This window comes from Humulus lupulus, chromosome 3, assembly GCF_963169125.1.
Source record: "Humulus lupulus chromosome 3, drHumLupu1.1, whole genome shotgun sequence".
Classification (NCBI taxonomy): domain Eukaryota; kingdom Viridiplantae; phylum Streptophyta; class Magnoliopsida; order Rosales; family Cannabaceae; genus Humulus; species Humulus lupulus.
In genome coordinates this window covers 38,269,353-38,292,258 of record NC_084795.1, presented here as the reverse complement: position 1 = coordinate 38,292,258, position 22,906 = coordinate 38,269,353, and the positions used below count along the sequence as shown (strand labels likewise).

Here is a 22,906-nt window from a genome sequence, read left to right as displayed (position 1 = left end):
TCATTCTTCTTGACAAACAACATTGAAGCACCCCATGGCGAGAAACTCGGTCTGATGAACCCCAAATCTAGTAACCCCTGCAACTGAATCTTCAACTCCTTCAACTCTGCCGGAGCCATTCTATAGGGTGTCCTAGATACTGGCTCCGCCCCTGGTGCCAACTGTATAACAAAATCTGGAAACTCACATACCAATCTGGTCTCACCCAGTCCAACCGACACAACCCTAGAGGTATCGACAACATTCGCTAGGAATCCCATGCAACCTTCCTGCATCAGGTCCCTAGCCTTCAGTGCTGAAATCATAGGTATTCGCGGTCCACCAACTGTCCCCACAAATACAAAGGGTACCTCCCCTTCTGGTTCAAAAGTCACCATCCTGCGCTTGCACTCAATCGTCGCCCCATACTTCAATATCCAATCCATCCCTAGGATCATGTCGAAGTCATCCATCGCAAGCTCAATCAGATCAGCAAACAATTCCCTACCATCTACCTCTACTGGTAAAGCTCTAATCCATCTCCTAGAGACTACCAGTTCCCCAGTTGGCAACAAAGTCTGAAAACCCCTAGCATACAAAACACTAGGTCTACACAGCTGATCTATCACTCTAGCAGACACAAACGAATGAGTAGCTCCCGAATAAAACAATGCAGTATAAGAAGAACCAGCACTAGAAATTTGACCTTTCACAACCAAGGGGCTAGCCTCCGCCTCATTCTGAGTCAAAGTAAACACTCTGGTAGGAGCGAGACTGTCACCGTGCTTCAGCTCCTCTTTCCTGGCTTGTGGGAAGTCCTTCCTCAGATGATTGGCACTCCCACAGATAAAGCAGGCCCTAATCCTGCACTCACCCTGGTGTCATCGTCTATACCGTGGACACACTGGAAAGCTCCTCCAGTTGTCACATCTGCCCTGACGGCCACCAAAAATACCTCGTGCCCTCCTATCCGAGCCAGGAGGGACAAAAGAATCTGGGGCCTTTCTCTTTTGTTCACTGGAGCAACTACCTCAACTAGATCCAATAAAAGGAGGCATTGTCCTCCTAGCATCGCGCCTAACATCGCTCTCTCTCCAAATCTGGTCCTCGGCCCCCTCAGTTGTAAGGGGCTTGTCTACAAACTGAGCATAGGTAGTAGTCTCTGGATCCAAAGTGATCTTTACATCACGGGAGATCATGACATTCAACCCCTGTACAAACCTGTCTCTCCTTGCCGCATCCTTCTGCACCAAATTCGGCGCAAACTTCGCTAACCGGTCAAATCTCAAAGCATACTCAGTTACGGTCAACCGATTCTGAGTCAGGTTGATGAACTCGTCAACCTTCACAGCTCGGACTGCAACACTATTATACTTCTCGTTGAATATGTTTTTGAACTCTTCCCAGGTCATGACTACCACATTCCTCCTCTGAACTACTACATCCCACCAGATGCGGGCATCCTCTCTGAACATGTAGCTAGCACAAGCTACCCTCTTGTTCCCCTTGACCATCACGAAATACAGGATAGAGCCAATCATATTCATCCACTGCTCTTCCCACAGTGGGTCTGCTCCACCCTCAAAGGTGGGGGGATGCTGCTTCCTCAAGCTCACATATAAAGGTTCCCACCTGTTCTCCGCAACAGGTTGAACTGGCACTGGCGCCACAACCTACTAAACCGGCAACGCAGTGACCTGTGGAGGGACCTGCTGCCTCAACTGTCGAAGTTCTTCCTCTGTTCGTTGCAGTCTTGCTTCCATTTTGGAAAACATCTGTTGCCTATTCTGTGGGGCAGGTGGAGGGTCCTGACCCTGGTTGTCACCCTCGGCCTTACTGCCACGGAGTCTAGATGATTGTCGAGGCATCTCAACAAATATGCCTGCAATCAACGACGTCGCTCATCAGGCATGATAACAACATCCAAAACCACCTCCCAATCACATCAGCCAACCATAAACAACGGTCCACATAACATATAGATAGCACATAACACACAACAGGCCATGTGTTGGGGTTTTATGTCCTAATTAAAACCCAAATTCTTTGTAATCTCATTTTATTATCAATAAAAGAATAGAAATCATTTTTTGACTTGGTCAATCACTTTGCTCACATGTTTTATTTTCATGATTATTTGTTTAATATAAACTTCTATTAAATCCCGAGAATATAGCTAATCTTATTTATAGTGACGTAATCACAGTAGAATATAAATATGATTATATGTTCAAAATAAGTTACTCCTAAGATTAGTCAGTGCACAAGATTTACACTAACTTTCCAATCTACGATATGATCTATTTACACATTACAGTGTTATATTCTTTCCAGAACATTAGCAAAGTAGATAAGATCGGATGTATTTGTTACATCGGACAGGACCGATATTGACAGTTGATAAGATAAGTAAACATACCGTTATTATCTATTCTAGTCATATCATATAGTTGACCATAGGTCAATTCAATCTCAATTCTGAGTGGTTATTATTCTAACTGGTTGTATTATTTGAGTTCTTTGACTTATTCGTTACGAGCTTACCCTACGGACTAGCCCATACTTACATCTTGGGAACTCGGTAGTATAATTGAGTGGGAGTGTTGATCATAGATATGAACATCTATAGCGTTTGATGAAGAAGTGAAACGATGGTTTCCTTTTAGTTTGGTTCAAGGTGTTAAATGATAGAGATCTCAATTCAGTAATTAAATTAGTTTACTGAAATATCATTTACAAGGAACTAAGTGTTTTAAGGATAAAATACAATGAGGGGTAAAACGCTATTTTAGTCCTATCTCATTGTAGATCGTCTATAGAGGATTGAGTGACAATTATGGTTGTAAAAATGGATAATTAATAGCGTATCTATATTTGTTATAAAGCGTTCTATGAATTCCAGAGTGCAATTCCGAGTCTATAGTGGAGTCACGAGGAATTAATAAGTTAGTAAATTTATTTGTTAGATTTATGATAATTTATTGGAGCTTGATTTCATAGGCCCATGGTCCCCATTGTACCTTGGATAAAATCATCTAGATAGTCTCAATTAATTGATTTAATCATCAATTAGAATCATCAAAGTTGACCAGGTCAATTTTGAATAGTTTCACAGAGTTGTGTAATTTTGAGAAGAAAAGAGAAATTATGGCAGATTTATTAATTAAGATAAATTGGTATCTAAATTAATAAATAAGTTTAAATCAATGTTCAAATTATAAATAATGAATTTGATAAAGGATTTAAATAATTATTTAATTAATTAAATTAATAGAAAATAATACAGGCCTTGATTTTAAGTCCAATGTGCTTATAATCAGATGGGAAATTTCACGGGCCTATAGCCCATGATAATTTCGACCTAGGGCTTCAAAATGGCTATTGTTTTATTGATTTTTTTAATTAAATTAAATGGCCTAATTGAGTCTATAAAAGGAGTGCTTAGAGAGAAGTCAAAACATAAGTCACAAGTCAGATTTTCTAATAGTTTTAGATTCTCTCTAAACACAAGTCATTTTCTAAGCCTCTTTGTTATTTTCTCTTCTTCTCTCTATATCTATCTCATGTGTTGAGAATTTCCCACACTAGTCTAGGTGGTTCTAAGGATACATTGGAATATTGTGAAGAAATAGAAGATCGGTTCAGTTTCTTGATAATACTCTGCGACAGAGAGGATACAAGAGTTAGAGAAACTAGAGGAATGACTCTTTCATTCAGCTGCGTATACTGTAAGTATTCTATTATTTTTTTCTCTTTGAATTCAATTTTAGAAACATGTTTTAGGCTATCTCGTATTAATTTGTTTAATATTAGATATACATGGAAATAAATAAAGATCCTGTATAAGCTAATCTAACATCATGCATATGTTAACTCATTCATCATGCTCTATTTGAAATAAGCAAGCAAACAGGGCAGTTAAGCACATATTCAAGCATAATAGTCAATCATTACCAACCAACCCTGAGTCGAGCTTGTCACTGACAGTGAGTGTACATGTTCAGTCAATCTCCAAAAACCATAAACCTTGGCTCACTCTGATACCAAGTTGTAATGCTCTACTTCCTTAGAACCGTTACTAAGTGAGTTTAAAACATGCATTTAACTCGCTAATCGAGGTTTTAAGACAAAAGTGTAATTAAACCATAAACAGAGCCACAAACTTTGAAAATAATTCCATTTACTGAAAATCATAAAGCGTTTAACATTTGGGATCCCAAAATACTGTTTAGAAATATTTAAAACTCGAAAACACAATCAGAGTCGGCTAAGCGACAACATCTAGGTTTAGTACAATCATCCCCCAAAACTACCCCTGGCCGTGGCAGCCAGCCAGGCCAAACATGTACGCGCCGCTTCATGCTCTTCGTACTCATGGTTGGTCGACCTTCCCCTTGCCCTTACCTGCACCACAGAGCACCCGTGAGCTGAAGCCCAGCAAGAAAACCCTCACAAGCAGATAACACATGCATATCAAACACTTAACATACAAATAAGCCATCATTAGGCTAACCATATACGGCCATGCCGTCCAAGGTGCTTTACCAGGCCTCGGGTTCGCGGTCTGCACCGCGAGGATATCCTAGGTATCCTATAGGGTCTCGCCCTGGCAACTCGCACTCCACGTGCTAAACGCTGCTCCCGGCCCCTTACCGTTCTCAGCCTTCGTCGTTCCCGGCCTTCGCGGTTCTCGGCCCTCGCCATTCCCGGCTCTAGCCGTTCATTCACATATATGCACACATAGCATAACTAAGCATATACTTAAACATGAATAAACACAATTAAATAGGGTCGTGCCCTGCAACACAATCATATTGGGCCATGCCCTGCAACACAATCATATAGGGCCATACCCTGCAACACAAGCTCTACGGGTACAATAGTTTTCTTACCTGTGTCCCGAGCTTTCCGAGCACCGATGTCCCGAGCACAGTCCTCTAGTCCGAGCCTCGCTGAAACCCTAGTCACAACGCTCCAACAATATCCATCCATCAAGTTATAATCCCTTAAATAACTTTGAGTCATAATTCTAATTTCCAGGACCTTGAATTCTATCAATACAGGTGATAAAATCCATCCCGAGCCTTAACCTTTGAGTTCCCAAGTCTAAACACACTTTAAAGCCCAAAATTGCACTAAGAGTCGCGGCCCCATGAGGCCATGCCGCGGCCCGCCCCCAAACCCGAGAGCAACCCCAAAATAGGGCAGGCGCGCCGTGGCCCAAGCTAGGGAATGCCGCGGCCCGCCCTCCTTTCTGACCACCAAAATGCTTCGGAGGGTCGCAACTCAGCAAGAACAATGTCGCGGCCCGACCCTTCGAACACAGAAAGATCCTCCATTTTTGCCACAGAAACGCATCCAATCAACCCAACAACTCAAGCTAATCACCACATAAGTTATACTATGGATTCAGCAACAAAACCCAACAAGAATTCAAGCTCAAAACCTCATCAAACTCCAAGTCAATTCTTCACTCCACACACATGCAATACTCTAGAATTTCATCTTAAAACCAGTATAATTTATTAAGATTAAAGCTTACCTTGAGCTGAGTTGAGTCTCTGAATTAGGTTCTTAAGCTTCAAGCTTCTAGCTCCCAAGATTTCCCAGCCCAATTCCTTAGTTTTGATTAGCTTCCACCAAAATTTCGCTTGGTATGACTTAGAGAAAATAAAGAGAGAGAAGAGAAAATGCTTGGGTCGGTTTCTCCAAGTTTCTAAGTGTTTCTTGAATTCTGTTTTATTTAACTTAAGCTTCTAAGGTTACCTCAAAGCTCGGGGTGCCAAAAACGTCCCCGAGGACAAAATGGTAAATTTCCTCCATATTCCCTCCTAAACATTCTAACCTCAAATATATCGCCAAATATTTATTTCCATAACCCGATAATCCCATAAAGCGTCTAATTCCCAAAATATCCCTCGACTCGCCCCGAGTCGGATTTTCAACCCCGTTGTGACTTTCTGACTAACAGCTCCCTAGGACTGTCTCAGATCGTGCAACACAGATATAACACAAGAATATTGCATTTATCACATTTATGCCCTCAATGGGCTAAAATTTACAAACATGCCCCTAATATCCAAACGGGACCCACATGCATATTTAATTCAACTAAACATGCATCTCTAATCACATACTCACACAAATTCACATATTAGCACAATAAATCACTTATTGCCCTCCAGGCACGCAAATCAAGGCCTTGAGCCTTATTAGTAAATTTGGGTCGTTACACGTGAGCCAAGGCCCAGCAAGAAAATATAACATTATAGCACAAACAATGATAACAATAGAATAATCCTTAAAGCTTGTTCATACACTTAGCATACCACATTAATCAAATAGTCCATAGACATAACCAGAGAATCAACAAATCAACACTCAGCTATTCAACATAACAAATTCATCAACGCATAATAACAACAATCAAGTCACATGATAATCAGGTTCGATGCCCTCTGTTTACTCCACTGACTCTGGTCCGCTTAAACCGAGCTAAGTGCACAATAAGCTGTCCTCAGCTACCAGTGGCTGAGCCGCTCCCTGTGCGCTAATGTAAACTCTGGCACTCTTAGGCCGTTTGTTTATTATTCACATGGCATAATACCATCCTTCAATAAGCATACAAGATAGGGAGCCCTTAGTCCCGTTGTCAATTCACAACCGGGTTCAGTTTTCTTACCTTTAATTTCCAAACGTTATGATTATGAGAGATGCCCCTTGAGCACGATCTGTTTCCCGAGTCCTAGCTTTTACCTAGTCACAACCAAGATAAGGGATTCCATTAATATTCGTATTAAGATTTTAGGATGAAGTTCTAGCTTTCGGGACATCAAATTCCACCAAACACGATGGTGGAAATTATCTCGAGCACCCTAGGTTAGGTTCCCACACTTAAAACTTCCAAAAGGCCAAAAATTCTCTTAAGGGTTGCGGCCCTTGAGACCCATGCCACGACCCGCCCCTTAAAACAGGGGCTAGGCCTCCCTAAACACAGACACGCGCCGCGGCCCTGCCCCTGTGGCGCTGCGGCGCTCCCTTACCTCAGAGCCTTCCTGGCTCTTCCTTGCTTTGTAGGGCCCAGCCCCTTGAACCCAGAAAATCCACAATTTTTGACATTCAAACCTCACTCAAAACCGCCCAAATCCATCCTAATTCCATAACTCAATTATCACAATACTTCTAACATGATTCCAGCAACATAATCCAGCAAAAACCTAGCCTAGAAACTCATCAAAATCCCATTTCAATCTCTGAAACCAAAATGCTCAAGAACACTAAAACCAGCCAAGAAAACACCAGAATTCAAACATTAAATTATAAATTCGAGCTTACCTTCACGCAAAACCAATTCTCTAAGCAATTTCTGAGCTAACTCCCAAGTTCCTAGCTTCAATCCATTATTCAATTTCAAAACTCAAAAATCTCTTAGAACTCAACGAAAATCACAGAATTCTAATGACCAAAAAATGTAACTCCATTCTTACCTCAGTCCTGGTTGAATCCCTTAGCTAAAATTGAGCTAATCCTTCAAAACTTCAGCTCAAATCACAGAGTTTCCAGCTTAATTCTCTTAGTTTTCAGAGGTTCCCTTGAGAGAGAGATAAGAGAAGGAAGAAGAGAAAAAGAAGGTCGGTTTGGGGTTTCTTCTACTATTTTCCAAGCTTTACCTAGTCTCACTTTAGTTAATTAAGTCAATCCTGGGGCTCGGGGTACCAAAAACGTCCCCGAGGGCAAAATGGTAAAATTCCCCAATATTCCCACTTAAGCTTCCTAACCTCAAATATATCTCAAATTATTTATTTCCATGACCTGATAACCCAAATAATCATCTAATACCTGGAATACCCCTTGACTTGCCCCAAGTCAAATATTAGGTCCCGTTGTGACTTTCCTGCTAACTAGCTCCCTAGGATCACCTCAAGTCGGATGCTACAGATTTACCCACATAATAATGTGGTTCTCACAATTATAACATATAATCACATTTACATTCATATAACCATACAAGCATGCTTATCATAGAATCATGTATTAAACTAATAAATTCACACACAAACCAATTGTGCCCTCCCGGCACACTAATCAAGGCCCTTGAGCCATATTAGTGATTTTGGGTCGTTACACACTTTGTTTTGTTATGTTTGATTCTGACCTCACTAAAGTTTAAGGATGACCAGTTGGAAATATGCATGTTTGGTTCACATTACATATAATTTCCATGCTACGCATCCATGATTGATCTATGTCATTTGACTGCATTTGTATATGTGACCATTAATGGGTTTAGTCATGATTAATATGACAAGGACCGCTTTGATCTTATATGGATATGGTTGATGAACAATATTGTTAAAGAATACCTTTATATGAGAAATTTTTTTGAGCTCATAAGGTTATACATTTATAAGGAAATATATGTTGCCCAAGTGGGAGATTGTTGGATTAAAATCCTATTTGATGGGCACATATGTATAATGTATAATGCTACTATAAAGTGTGATACAAAATTAAGTGACCAATTATATCATATGTATTATATGGTATTAACGTGTCCTGGATTTAATGTGTAGAAACATGAAAATATTTTTTTTAATTTTATAATGGGAAAAATTAGAAATCACTAATTATCTATTAGGGTTGTGGTCCCCTATATATATGTATCATTCTATCATGTCTGCAATCTCATTAACATAGAATAAAATAAAGACTTTTCTCTCATAGAGATACATATTATATAGGAAGATCTAAACCCACTGTTCTTCCAACAATGACTTTAGGTTAGTGCTTCCGATCTCATGTTCATCTTCTTTTTTTATTTTGCAAAGGTTCTATGGAAATATGAGTTAGAATTTTTATATTAAAGTACATTTAGTAACATGATTAGATTTTGGAATTTTGTATGTTGCTTGGGTGTTTTATATTCCTAACAAGTTCTCGTTGTTATACTACTTGTTTTATATTTTAATTCTTTATGGGGTAAGTACTATTAATTTTATGATAAACATTTTATTTTATTTGATTAATTTAGTATTTGTTGTATTATACCATCTCTCATGCAAATATTGTGCTATATTTAGTACAAAAAGTCTACAAGTGACATATTTGGTATAACTTTTACATTTGTGCTTGAATGTATAATTGTAAAAATTAATGCAAAAATAAATCATCAATTAATATGCTAATTAGAAATTTATTTAAAATGTGAAAAAAAATAATAATTATCTTTCTTATTTTATTATTATCGCACTAAAGAAATAAAAAGAAGTAAAAAAAAAATCTATATTTACATTTAACGTTGATACAAAAAATAATAAAATGTCATAAACGTAAATAATAAAAATATTGCTCCAATATCGTGCCAAATTTGGCAAATACTAAAGGTTGTGCCAAATTTAACACATATGCTAAATTTGGCACAACATTTAGAGCCTCTCCAATAGAGTGCTAAAAAGGTGGTACAATGCTATATTTAGCACATCTTACAAAAAAAATATCTCCAGTGGTGTTCCAAAAAGCGTGTCAAATTTGGCACATGCTAAAAATTGTGCCAAATTTGGCACATCAATAAATGATATTTTTTTATTTACCATATTACCATTAATTATTACAATTGAGTAGTTGATAATTAATGACCAACTATATATAATTTTTTATTTGGATAATACAAAATAATAAAAAAAATTAATTTTTGTATGTTCCAACAAATATTAAATAAATTATTGATTTTTTGTGTTGATTTGCATCTTGTACATTGGAGCACAATTGTAATTATTGGGTCAAATATAGCATTAACTCATTATTTGTGCTAAATTTGGCACACATTTTAGATCTTGTATTGGAGATGGTCTTAGCATTTGCCAAATTTGGCATGATATTGGAGGAATATTTTTTTTAAGTGTGCTATATATTTTAGCACTATATGACCAATTTGGCACTTTGTTAGAGATAGTTTTATAGTATACATATTACCCTATTATTTGTCCTAGAACTTACCTAATAATTTATTGTTTAATTAGTACTATTTTCAATACTTTGCATATAGCTAGTAAATCAATTAAAAAATTGTACATTTTCACCAATTTTGGTAAGTATTATTTTTATAATGTTTTTACAAATATAATGGTAAATCTAAAAGGAGTTTAAATTAAAGAACTTTAAACATATTTCTAAATTTTTATTAAAAAAATACTTATCAAAATTGGTAAAATGTACAATTTTGAACTAATAGTTGGTTTTAAGGAAAGTACTAAAATGAAATATTTACTTTAATATATATAATAGAGACTAGTAGTGATGCACACGAGTTGAAAAATTAGTGTGGAGTGCTCCCCAATCCTCCTGTTCCTGTCTTTGTTTACAATTTTAATTCTCCTCCTCGTTCCATCCCCGCTTATTCCACATCGGAAGTCGCGTAGGGAATCCTCTACTGGCAGGGAATCCCACAGGAAACTCATTTATTTAAAAAATAAAATTTTTTTAAAAAATCATAAATTATATGTAAACTAAAATGTTGCATAATATTTATGATTTAAAATACTAAATATTATCTTAAAATAATATTAAAAAATTACTATTATACTACAATCACACATAAATAATATATAAAAATTTAAACCAACCTCCTGTTTGCACATACCATTCTCCATCTAGATATGGAATTCCTATAAACTAGAGACCTATTGAGAACAATAATTGATATAATTAATGTCTCGATATCTACATATTTTGGAGTAACTTTGTTATTATATTATGAAACAAAACCGAATATTTTCTCTTTATTACTATATTGTATTTATTTGTATATATGTATTAATTAATTAACGTATACGCATGGATCACGTGATTTAATTTTTTGGTAGGTAGATAACATATAATAATACGTAAATCGCGTTCTAGCTACAAGATCCTATGCAAATCCTCCAGTGTTTGTTTTAATACTTTTAGTTGAAATGTTTGTCTGTGGAGCTTCTATAATTAGGGTAAAAATAAATACATAAATCAAAATATAGTTCTTAACATTTTACATTGTTGGTGTATAATTAAGGGCATTTCACGCTAATATAAGTCCCTTTTTGTTAGTTGGAAAAGAGAGTAATTATTAGACTAGAACGAGGTTGCCATTTAAAATGGAGGGACAGTTCCTTAAATGACAACAAAACAATCAGTGGTCTTTGTTACCATTTGGCCATTGCATCAGCAGTAATTAAGGAGTTATTACATCAAAGTTGCTAATAAAATCGAGAGATTAAATCCACAAGCTGAGAGACATGTCCATTTTGGAGAATCTAATTTAGTGCAAAGACTACTAGCAACAAGGTAGTTGCGTCAGCCAGGGTTATGGAAGAGCAGATCCTTCAATTGTACAATTTATTATAACTCGGTGCTCAAAATTTCAATTTTACTAATAAATATATGATGAACTTTAATCTTTATTAAGCAATTTTTTTAATTTCATATGTTATTAACTTTTCTTTTTACAAAATGAATTAGAAAAAAAAGCTAAAAAAGTATTTTGTTCCATACAAATTCTTAAATTCTTTTAAATCTAAAACTTATTATTATTATTAGAATAAATAATAATTTTGCTTTCCGAACTATTATCTTTGTAGAGTTTTGCCCTCTTAAATTTTTTTTTGGACAAAGTTCCCCCGAACTATAACAATCATTGCAAATGTGTCCATTTAGTTGCATTCTGTTCATTTTTTTAAACTGTTGCACTACTACAAAAACACATTTTTAGGACACTCACATAAATGTGAGTCCTAAAAAAGTCTCCTGGACCTTTTAGGACTCGCGTTGCGAGTCCTTATAGAATTTGTTTTAGGACTCGCGGAGCGAGTCCTAAAAACTATGTGTGTCCTAAAAGTTTTAGTTTTTTTTTTAAACAAACACCTCCTGGACTTTTTAGGACTCGCAACGCGAGTCCTAAAAACTTATGTGTATCATAAAATTTTGAATTTTAAAAGGTTGGAGTTTTTTAGGACTCGCGTTGCGAGTCCTAAAAGAATGTTTTTAGGACTTGTATTCCGAGTCCTAAAAACATTCTTCGCGAGTCCTAAAAACTTATGTGCATCATAAAATTTTGAATTTTGAAAAATTTCGAATTCCCACCAATTTTTTTAAGTGTTCTCATTTAATTAATTATTTATTAGGAAATAATTAATAAAAAAAATTATTATGTGTTGGGAAATAATATTTAACAATATGTTTTTTTTTTAACATTTCATTTTTATTTTTTAAATGTTATATCATATACATAATACCTAATATCCTAATAACCTAATAGATCTGCCGCCTCCTTCCTCTCAGCTGCCTCCTTCCTTCTTCTTCTTCTTCAACAGAAAGAACTCAACCGCCTCCTTCCTTCTTCTTCTTCTTCTTCAACAGAAAGAACTCAGCCCTTAGCCACTCATCATCAACAGTTGCGGACGACGACCGACGGTGGCGCAAATCTTCGGGCTGGGTGGTTCTCGGCAATGGCGGCGGATTCAAGCGACGCAGGGGAGAGAACTTTCGGGCTAGGTGGTTCTCGGCAACGACTACAGCTTCGAGCGACGCAGGGGCGACGACTTCAAGCTTCGGCCGACGCATGCTCGGTCTAGGTGGTTCTTCTCGTCAACGGCTTCGGGCGATGTAGGGGCTCATCGGTGCAAGGCTTCTGGCTGGGGCTCGACGTCGACAGCGACTGGTGGTTCTCGGCGCCTCCGTCCACCACGGTAGTTATTTCTGAATGTTATATATATATTGATTTAATATTTATTTAATATATAAATGTTATTTCTGAATTATATATATTGATTTGAATTTTATTTTGGGTATGTTTTTAGTGTATAGATAATAATTTCAGATTATCAAGGGTATGTTTTTAGTGTAGAGATTAATATTTCAGATTATCAATTTATTTTATTTTGGGTATGTTTTTAGGGTATATTAATAGTTTAGGTATTTTGTGTTTCATTTTCAAATTAGTTAATGTTTAACTAATATGTTGTGTTTGTTTTTAGACTGTCTAATTTTGTTTATATATTGTGTTTGCAGGTTTTTAAAATTTGGGGATGTCCGATTTGCAGTTGATATGCTGCCGGTTTTTCTAAGAAAATTTATGGACTCATGTAGATTTAATTATATAAAATTGTTGTTTATCTTTATAATTAATTAGAATGGCTGTTAATTGTTGTGTCTCATTGAAAATAATGTACAAATTTTGTTATTTTAATTTATAAGTTTTCAAAATTGTATATAAATGTTTCATTTAAAAAGTTATTTTTAAATATCTGATTTCTTAAAAGACTCAACGGTTTTTCTTTCTCTCTCTCTCTCCTTCGGTGTCTACACCGGAGCTATGGCGAAAGGAGCGAAGGCAGCCGGAAAAACCAAATCGAAGCCGAAACCTAAGAAAACTGGTCCATCTTCTTCGGATAGGATCATCAAAACGAGATCAATGGATGATGTACTGGGAGTAAAAGAGTTGGAAGTTGACAATGAGAAGGAGCCGGATGAACCATGGGTGGAAACTCTATACTCTCCAGAAGAGACAGAGGAGTTGTTCAGAAATCGAAGTGCAATTCGACAGAATTTCTCGGACTGGGTATCGATAGCGAACCGCACGGCCCAGGATGTAAGCTTGGGTAAGAAAGTTTCTCCTCCAATATTGCGTTCTAATATTGTTAAGAATTTGGAACCCTGTTTTGCTGGTCCCTCATCTGAGCTGGGGGATGTTCAAGGATCTACTGATGGTGCGAATGGTATGGGGCAGTCGATGACCCAAGGTGATTGTCTGAATATATCTGGAAATGAGGGTGTTCAGGAGCGAGTTTCTTCCCCTAAAGTGAAAATTAGTTTTGATGATATTGCTGAAGAGGTTAGCTACTGGCAACCATCTATAGTCTGTTTTGTAATGGGAGTCAATCCACCACTCCATATACTTGATGGCTTTGCTAGAAGAATGTGGAAAGAGGCTGTGGTTAAGGTGGGTTTGATTGCTAAGGGGATCTTTATCATTAGATTCCAGAATTTGGAGCAGAGAGATCAGGTCTTACAGGGAGGGTATATTTTTTTTTATCGGAAACCAGTGGTTATGAAACCTTGGAACCCGATAGATGATTTCTCTAAGGATGATATCACTAGTGTGCCGACTTGGATTCAATTACAGGGGTTGGACATCAAGTATTGGGGTGAGAAATCCTTATTCAAGATAGTAGGGCAGATTGGTAAACCTTTACAGGTTGATAATATAACCAAGCACAGGGATATATTGTTGTATCCTCGTGTGCTAATAGAGGTTGTGTTTGCTCAGGAATTCCCTAACTCAATCTCATTTACAGATGAGTTTGATAGGGATATTGAGTTGGAAGTGAAATATGAATGGCTACCCCTTGTTTGTTATAGCTGTTCAGGTTTGGGGCATGAGACTAAGCAGTGTAGGAAGAAGACCACAGATAAGGAAGCAGAGAAGCAACAATGGGTGCCTAAAGTAAAAGTGAATAACATGGAGAAATTGATACCAAGTGTAGATAAGGAGGGCTTTCAAAAAGTTGAGGAAGGGAAAAGAATAGAAAAAGAAGTTATTCCAGTTAAGACTCAGGTGGCGAATAGGTTTGATATACTGAATAGTCAAGAGCAGGAGACTGTCATTTGTCTTAGGGGAGAGGGGGGAGTACCCTCTACTTCTAATGGATAAGATATTGTGTTGGAATGTTAGGGGGATCAATAGCCATCAAAAACATCGAGAAATCAAGCAATTGATTTATTCAAGAATAGCTGGGCTAGTGAGTCTCCTTGAGACGAAGGTTAAGAATAAAAACATGGGTTCTCTATATTCTAATCTTTTTTCGAATTGGTGTTTTACAAATAATAATCCTTGGATTGATAAAGGGAGGATAGTTGTTGCATGGCTGCCAAGTGTGTTTACTGTTAATATTAGCTTATGTACAGCTCAAGTAATTCACTGTGTTGTGCACCCAAGACAGAAACAGGACAGATTTGAGGTTACTTTCGTGTATGGATTTAATGAAGATAAGAAGAGAGGCCAGCTTTGGATGGATTTGGAAGAGATTTCACTGCAAATCCAGGGGCCTTGGATAGTTATGGGGGACTTTAATGATATTTTGTTTAGCAATGAAAGAGTGGGAAGAGGATCTACTAAAAGTCCTACTCAAGATTTTCGAGATTGTGTGGCAAAGTGAGCTTGGATGATCTGAAATACTCTGGGATTTTTTACACCTGGAATAATAAGCAGAAACCAGAGGATCGAGTTTTCTCTAAGTTAGATAGAGCCTTAGTTAATCCTCAATGGACAGATTGTTTTCAATTTTCGGAAGCTAACTTTTTACTTGAGGGAAGCTTTGATCACAGTCCCATTTTAGTCTCGATATATCAGGATGTGATAAGTGGCAAGAAGCCATTTCGCTACTTTCGAATGTGGAAGGATACAGATGATTTTGGTGAGCGAATTGCTAAGTGTTGGCAGGAAGGAGTGGAGGGCACGGAGATGTACCAGTTGACAGCTAAACTTAAACGCCTAAAACAAATTCTTAAGAGCATTAATAAGGAAGGTTTCCATGAGATTCACAAAGCAGAAATGATAGGAAAGGAGGAATTACTGGTTTTGCAGGAAGAAGTGAATAAAGATCCACACAACTCTTGTTTACAGCATGAGGAACAAGTGGCTCGGGGCAAATATGCTAAAGTTTTTAAGGCTTATTCTCTCTTTTTAGCTCAGAAAGCCAAAGTTTCTTGGGCTAAAAATGGAGATGAAAACTCAGCAATATTCCATGCGTCACTAAAGGCAAGGAGAATCCAGAACATGATTTTTTTCAATAGAGGATGCGCAGGGGGTCTGGTGTGATACTCCTCTTGCTGTTCAGGAAGCCTTTTTACAATACTATCATCAGCTCCTTGGATCTGAGATGCAGAACAGGCATCGGGTGAAGAATTGTATCATCAACCTTGGGCCTAAACTTTCTGAGGTGCATTCCAGCTTACTTAAAACCGAGTACACACCTCAGGAGATCAAAGATGCTATTTTCTCTATTCCTGGTTTGAAGGCTCCAGGTCCGGATGGTTTTGGAAGTTGTTTCTATCAAGATAATTGGGCATTGGTTGGTTCAGAAGTGGTATCTGCTGTTCTATCATTTTTGAGATCAGGAAAAATCCTTAAGGCCATTAATACAACCACCATTACTCTTATTCCTAAGAGCAGTTGTCCGCGAAGTGTGAGTGATTTTCGGCCTATCTCATGTTGCAACGTGATATATAAGGCTGCATCGAAAGTGATTTGCGCGAGATTGAGACAAATTTTGCCTGACTTAATTGCTGAGAACCAGGGGGGTTTGTACATGGAAGATATATTGCCCATAATATCATGGTATGTCAGGATCTGGTGAGACTATATGGGCGTAGCAACTGCAAACCTAGCTGTATGATAAAAATTGACTTAAGGAAAGCGTATGACACAATAGAGTGGGGGTTCATTGAAGAGATGCTTAAGGCTTTTGAATTTCCTCAATCTTTTTCAGATTTAATAATGGCATGTGTCATAACTCCCAAGTTCTCATTGCTTCTCAATGGATCTTTACATGGGTTCTTTGCATCAAAAAGAGGACTTAGACAAGGAGACCCCATTTCCCCCTTATTGTTTGTGCTTGGGTTGGAGTACTTGTCTCGAATTATGATTAAGGTGGGGTCATTACCTGGGTTCAAGTACCATACTAAATGTTCAAATCTGAAGTTGAATCATTTATGTTTTGCAGACGACCTTCTTATCTTTTGCAATGGAGACTTTGTTTCAATAATGCTTATGTTGAGAGGTTTGAAGCTATTTTCTTCTTCTTCGGGTTTGCTTCCTAATGCTGAGAAAACTGCTATATACTGTCATGGAATCTCTGATACTGTTGTAGAGAGAGTGCTGGCGGCTTCTGGTTTCACTCGAAGTTACCTGCCGTTCAGGTACCTCGGGATACCTATTTGTTCTAAACGAATTTCTGCAGCAGATTGTCAATGCATCGTGGAGAAGATGACTAGTAGGATTCGTTCATGGAGCACTCGGAATCTATCTTATATGGGGAGAGTGACCTTGATCAATTCAGTCCTCATCTCAATGCATTCATATTGGGCTCAAATAATGATTCTACCAAAGAAATTGATAAAAGATGTTGAAGCAATTTGTAGGGCTTTTCTTTGGAAAGGCATCTCAGAATCCCATTTACCAGGATTGATTGCTTGGGAGTATACTTGTGCATCAAGGGCAGCTGGTGGATTGGGATTTCGGCGATTACATGATTGGAATTTAGCTGCCATGGGGAAGTATGTTTGGGCAATTGCCAAAAAGAAAGATAATCTGTTTGTTAAGTGGATTAATAGCGTGTACCTGATGGACAAGAATTGGTGGGATTACAAGTGTCCCTCAGATTGTAGTTGGTATTGGAAGCGCTTAGTAGCTGTGAAGGACTGCTTTAAAGCCAAAATCTCTGCTGTTTCTTTCTCATCACAGAGGTATCATATTCAACTTGGTGTAAATCTGCTGGTTTCTCCTGAAGTCCGAGTACCATGGAGGAAATTTGTTTGGGATAGATTTATCACTCCCAAACATCGTTTTATCATGTGGTTAGTCATGTGGGATCGGTTGCACACAAAGAATCGAATTGCTAGATATAATACTAATATGGATCTGGTTTGTCTGCTGTGTGGAGCAGAGAATGAAGACATAGAACATCTTTTTTTCAAGTGTACATACAACAAGAGATGTTTAGAAGCTATCAAAGGCTGGCTCCATTGGAATGCACAGTCCATCAATCTCCACAGGCTCCTGCATTGCATTTATCATGCCAAGCATGTGTCGAGTACATATAAAAGTATATTCTTCTCCTGTCTTGCTGCGACAGTATACCATCTTTGGAGAGTAAGAAATGATGTACTTTGGAATCAAAAATTGTGGCAAGTGCATCATACAGCTAGTAGAATTCAAAGAGATTGTAAATTTCGATTGCTTAGTATATTTCCTTGTAAAGCTTCTAGGAAAGATAGAGATTTTTTTACCAGGTTGCTTTGATCTGTATTAGCCAGATATTAGGAATGATGGGTCTGTTATCCTGGTTGACTACTGTGGGTTCTTGTATATGTATTGGGTGCACAAGTGGTGGTTGTATTGGTTTGTTTTTTGAGTAATACAATGGCTTATTCATCAAAAAAAAAAAAAGTTATTTTTAATTTAAAATAAAAATGAATTATTTTTAAAAAACTAAAAATAAAATTTTTTAGGACTACCAATGCGAGTCCTAAAAACATTAATTTAGGACTCGCAATGAGAGTCCTAAAAAATTACTTAAAGGCACTCAACCAGATTTTTTAGGACTTGCATTGTGAGTCCTAAAAGAATGTTTTTAGGACTCGCACATTCTTTTAGGACTCGCATTGCGAGTCTTAAAAACATTCTTTTAGGACTCGCAATGAAAGTCCTAAAAACCTTAGTTTTTAAGGCTCTCAAATAGAGGACTTGCGGAGCGCGAGTCTTAAAAACTATTTTAGATCTCGCAATGCTAGTCCTAAAAAACCTTTTTTGTAGTAGTGTTGGCTAGTCTGAATACTGACTACAGGTATAGTTGCAGTATGATGGTCTATTTAACTAATTTAAACTAGTCAAAACTGAGTTTATTGTCATTAAACATACAAACATTAGCTTTATGCATATATTTCCTGTAAGGACTATTGACTTATGTTATATTAGCGTTATATCAATGTTACATCAACAAACTGCTTAAAAAAAATGAACGAAATGCAACTGAAATAGGACATTTGCAATGGTTATAATAGTTTGGGGGGTTTTTTTCAAAAAAAAAAAAAAAAGTTTAGAGGGCAAAAATCTACAAAGAACAAAGTTTAGGAGGAAAAAAATATTATTTATTCTTATTATTATTTGCTGATGGCACTAAATTCTTTTACTTAATATTGTTAATTACAATACTACTACCAAAAAAATTAATAGCTACAAGAAATCATTAACTATATAATTGTGTATATTTTATTAGGGCTATTTTCACTCTATAGTTATACACGGACTAAATTAATAACAATAAAAAATTATTTTCATTCTAATTTTTTTAAAATTTCTTTATATATTTTTCTTATCACTTTCCACAAATTACCATATAAATTTAATTTTTACTCTCTTTTTTCTCATACTACGCCATTAATAAAAATAATATGTATGCCTATAATTTTTTTTATATCCGCTTTATGATCAACAATTGAAATAAAAAAAATTTATGTGTGTATTTAAAAAGTTAGAAGAAAAAGCAGTTTTGTTTTTATTATTGTTATTGATGACGGGGGTTGGTTTAATTATTAAATAATGGGTGTCAATACAATGTTATTAGTGGTAAAATTTCACCAAAAAAAAAAGATAGAGAAACATTGTGAAATTTTTTACTCACACAGTTCAATGTAAATGTATACATATTATTTAGGTAATTCATTTTTTTAATAACTTTATTAAATTATGAGAGTTATTAAAAAAAACGTAAGAGTTTATACTTTTTTAGATGTATTTTGTCTAATTATTTGTTTGGACTTTGTGTTTTGATAAATTAATTTTTGGACTCTGTATTTTCTAAAATAATTTAAATAGATCACTAAATCCGATTTTGATCAAAGTTTTTTGAACTAAAATCACAAATAATTCATCAAACTAACAACATAGAACAAAAATACAATTATCCTGCTTAAAAACTGTATTATTATATTAAATTTTATGTTCATCAAAATTATATTTATGACTTATTTAAATTATTTTACAAAATACAAATTACAAAATATAATTTATCAAAACAAAAACAAGGGATAAACCACGACCTATAAAAAGGGATAAACCCAAAACGTAACCATATGTGGACACAACACTAAAACATGGCATATTAATTGGTTGGAAAAACTATTAGTTGTGTAATATTTTGATTGGTATCACTCCATTAAAAAAACTGATCATTTATTATTCTTTGTCAATAATATAGTGGGTCCTTGACTTGTCGATAGGGTTTAATTTTTTTTTATTAAAAACAGAATCGACGACAAAACACGTAAATCAAAGTGATGATTTTGCATCTTTTAAAAGTGATAAGGTACTGAAAAGATATTTTTAGTCAATTGATTTACTGCTAGCTATGAAACAAGGCACGATAACCAAGACATGCGTGCTAATTTACTAATATCTCAAATAATTATTTGCATAAAAATTAACAAAAATACCCCTGACCTACTCTATAAATAGCCATGCACACTGCATAAACGTATATCTTCGTGCAAAACTCATAATGAAGTTAAACATTCTTATACTCTTTTCTTCTTCTCTTCTTTCTCTTTGGTTAGGGATTGCCTTTGCAGATGAACCCCAATGTGGAAGAGACGTAGGTGGTGCATTATGCCGTGATAACTTATGTTGTAGTTATTGGGGCTTTTGTGGTAACACATCTGTCTATTGTGAGGATCGTTGTCAAAGTCAGTGTTGGAATTCACCACCACCCCCAAGCCCAAGCCCTCCCCCTCCAAGCCCACCTCCACCCAGCCCTCCTCCTCCAAGCCCACCTCCACCCAGCCCACCACCTCCGAGCCCACCTCCACCCAGTCCACCACCTCCGAGCCCACCTCCTCCCAGTCCGCCACCACCTGCAGGCCCAGAAAGACCAGATCACAGATGCGGACCTAGTTATGGAAACAGTCCTTGTGGAACAGGAAGGTGTTGTAGCACATCTAATTGGTGTGGTAGCACAAGCTCATATTGCCAGGGATCAAATTGTCAGTACCAATGTTGGGATAAAGCGCATTGGGTTGATCTCCCTCGAGCTTTGCTCCGACATGACAATAATGCTACTAATAATGTTATAGTAAGCAACATTATTAGTGAACCACTTTTTAACGAAATGTTTAAGCATAGAAAAGATTGTCCAAGTCAAAGTTTCTACAACTATGACTCTTTTATCATCGCTGCTGCATCTTTCCCTGGTTTCGGTACAACTGGTGATATTGAAACTCGCAAAAGAGAGCTCGCTGCTTTCTTTGCTGAAACATCTCAAGCAACCACGGGTTAGTTGAATGTGAATATGTGTTCTACGTTAAAAGCTTATATTACATTTTTTTCTTCTATTATTTGCACTTTTCAAATGAAGAAAAAGTAAGGAAAGTAATTGCAATAATATTTATAGGTATTTTAGATTTGTTACATAGATATAATTGTTCGATAATCTATTTTTGTAGGAGAATGGACTGATTCGATTGATCCACATGCATGGGGATATTGTTATATCAGTAGAACTACCAGTGAGAATGATTATTGCACATCCTCTCGTTGGTTATGTGCTTCTGGTAAAAGATATAGTAGTCGAGGACCTATCCAACTCACTCAGTGAGTATTTCTTTCCATTTTTATAAATACATGTATATAAATATATTTATTTATACGTCGATGTTAATATTATTCTAATTTTTATTATTCTTTGACCAGCAACTACAACTATGGACTTGCTGGTGGAGCTCTAGGAATAGACTTGATAAACGACCCTGATTTGGTAGCAACAGATTCAGTTGTGTCCTTTAAAACAGCCATATGGTTTTGGATGACTCAACACGACAACAACCCTTCATTCCATAACATTCTTGTCAATGCTAACTCTGGACCTAATCAACTCCCAACTTATGGCCATGGCAATTATGGTGGTTTGAGAACTGGTACTAACATTGTTGGGTACTATAAAAGGTATTGTGACATGTTAGGAGTGAGCTATGGAGATATCTTGGACTATTTCTCTGACCAAACCTCTTTCTCTCCAAAAGTTTCTAGCATTTGAATGCCTCTGAAATCGATCAGAGTAGTGCAAGACCCATAGTACTGGGCTACTGGCTCTAGCTAGTTAAGAAAGTCTATGTAATTTGTGTGCATCCGTATCGAAGGGCCTCAACTTATTGTACGGCGTTGAACTTTATTATATATAAAGAAATAAATGATGCACAAATGCACTTTTAAATATTGTGCCTTATATATTATTTAGACAAATACTAAATATTCGGCTTTAATTTCTAACAGGAGACACGTGGCTATATCCAACAAGCTTTAGTTTCATATTTTCAAAAATTAAAAAAAAAATCACTTTCTCTATTCTTTTCGGCCAGTAATAAGCCTTTTTAACAGGACGTGACGCTGAAAAATTGCCCAACAAAAATGTTTAAGCATAAAAGGAAAGTTTGCAAGTCAATAAGGGCTCTACAGTTACAAGTTTATTGCAACTCAGTAGAACTATAAATTTAGAACTCTTAATTAATTTTATAAATTTTACAATTTGGGGCTGTTGAGCTTGGTTCTGGGTCGCCTTAATTATCCAAGAGCTAGCCCTCACTGTCCTCCTTGGTTTCTGTACATCTAGCGATGCAGCGACTTCTAGATGAAAAAAAATCTGCTGTCCGCAATTGTCTGTCTCCTCTATCCTTTATGTTCTATTAATTATTTTAAGACACCACATTTATATATAGTTGAGAAAAGAGAAAGTTGTAAATAATTTAAATGTATATTAAATAAATAAATGATGTGTCTTTAAATAATTGGTGAGACATGGAGGAGACAGAAAATTTAGGGACAGGTGATTTTTTTTCCTTGTAGATTAAAGAAAGCTTGCGGTATTCTTTGTTCAAACTCTCAAGAAAACCACATATTGATTATGTTATATAGAACGTAAATCTAAGTTCAATTTGGGTGATATTGTTTTAGTAGTAGTCATTTGACAGCATTAATAAAATATAATTAATGAATCATATGTGTACAATGACGAGGCAACAATTTATTATAACATATTGAATAATTAAATTTGTATATAGCATAAGACAATTAATAATAGTAGAAGTATTATATATAAGAAATGCTAAATATATTCTATATTATATA

The 22,906-nt window shown here is 36.3% G+C and overlaps 2 protein-coding genes and 1 long non-coding RNA gene across 3 annotated transcripts; all 3 read left to right on the top strand.

The window, feature by feature from the left end:
* The first annotated feature begins 12,606 nt into the window (after positions 1 to 12,606).
* Positions 12,607 to 13,198, top strand: LOC133821064 (uncharacterized). Its single transcript, XR_009887295.1, has 2 exons — positions 12,607 to 12,698; positions 13,021 to 13,198. It is a non-coding gene; the product is annotated as an uncharacterized LOC133821064 (long non-coding RNA).
* A 3,309-nt stretch (positions 13,199 to 16,507) lies between these two features.
* Positions 16,508 to 18,031, top strand: LOC133823945 (uncharacterized). The gene has a single exon (XM_062256803.1). The coding sequence runs from the start codon at positions 16,508 to 16,510 to the stop codon at positions 18,029 to 18,031; it is 1,524 nt and encodes a 507-aa protein (XP_062112787.1).
* Positions 18,032 to 20,273: 2,242 nt separating this feature from the next.
* On the top strand, positions 20,274 to 21,995 carry LOC133822540 (mulatexin-like). Its single transcript, XM_062254909.1, has 3 exons — positions 20,274 to 21,057; positions 21,229 to 21,376; positions 21,476 to 21,995. The coding sequence occupies exons 1-3, from the start codon at positions 20,289 to 20,291 to the stop codon at positions 21,816 to 21,818; spliced, it is 1,260 nt and encodes a 419-aa protein (XP_062110893.1). The 5' UTR covers positions 20,274 to 20,288; the 3' UTR covers positions 21,819 to 21,995.
* Positions 21,996 to 22,906: the final 911 nt, after the last annotated feature.

Coding starts and splice junctions, on each gene's coding strand:
- LOC133822540 (XM_062254909.1), top strand. CDS start 20,289: ATGAAGTTAAACATTCTTATACTCTTTTCTTCTTCTCTTCTTTCTCTT. Junction 21,058..21,228: donor AACATCTCAAGCAACCACGG/GTTAGTTGAATG, acceptor CTATTTTTGTAG/GAGAATGGACTGATTCGATT. Junction 21,377..21,475: donor GGACCTATCCAACTCACTCA/GTGAGTATTTCT, acceptor TTCTTTGACCAG/CAACTACAACTATGGACTTG.
- LOC133823945 (XM_062256803.1), top strand. CDS start 16,508: ATGGCATGTGTCATAACTCCCAAGTTCTCATTGCTTCTCAATGGATCT.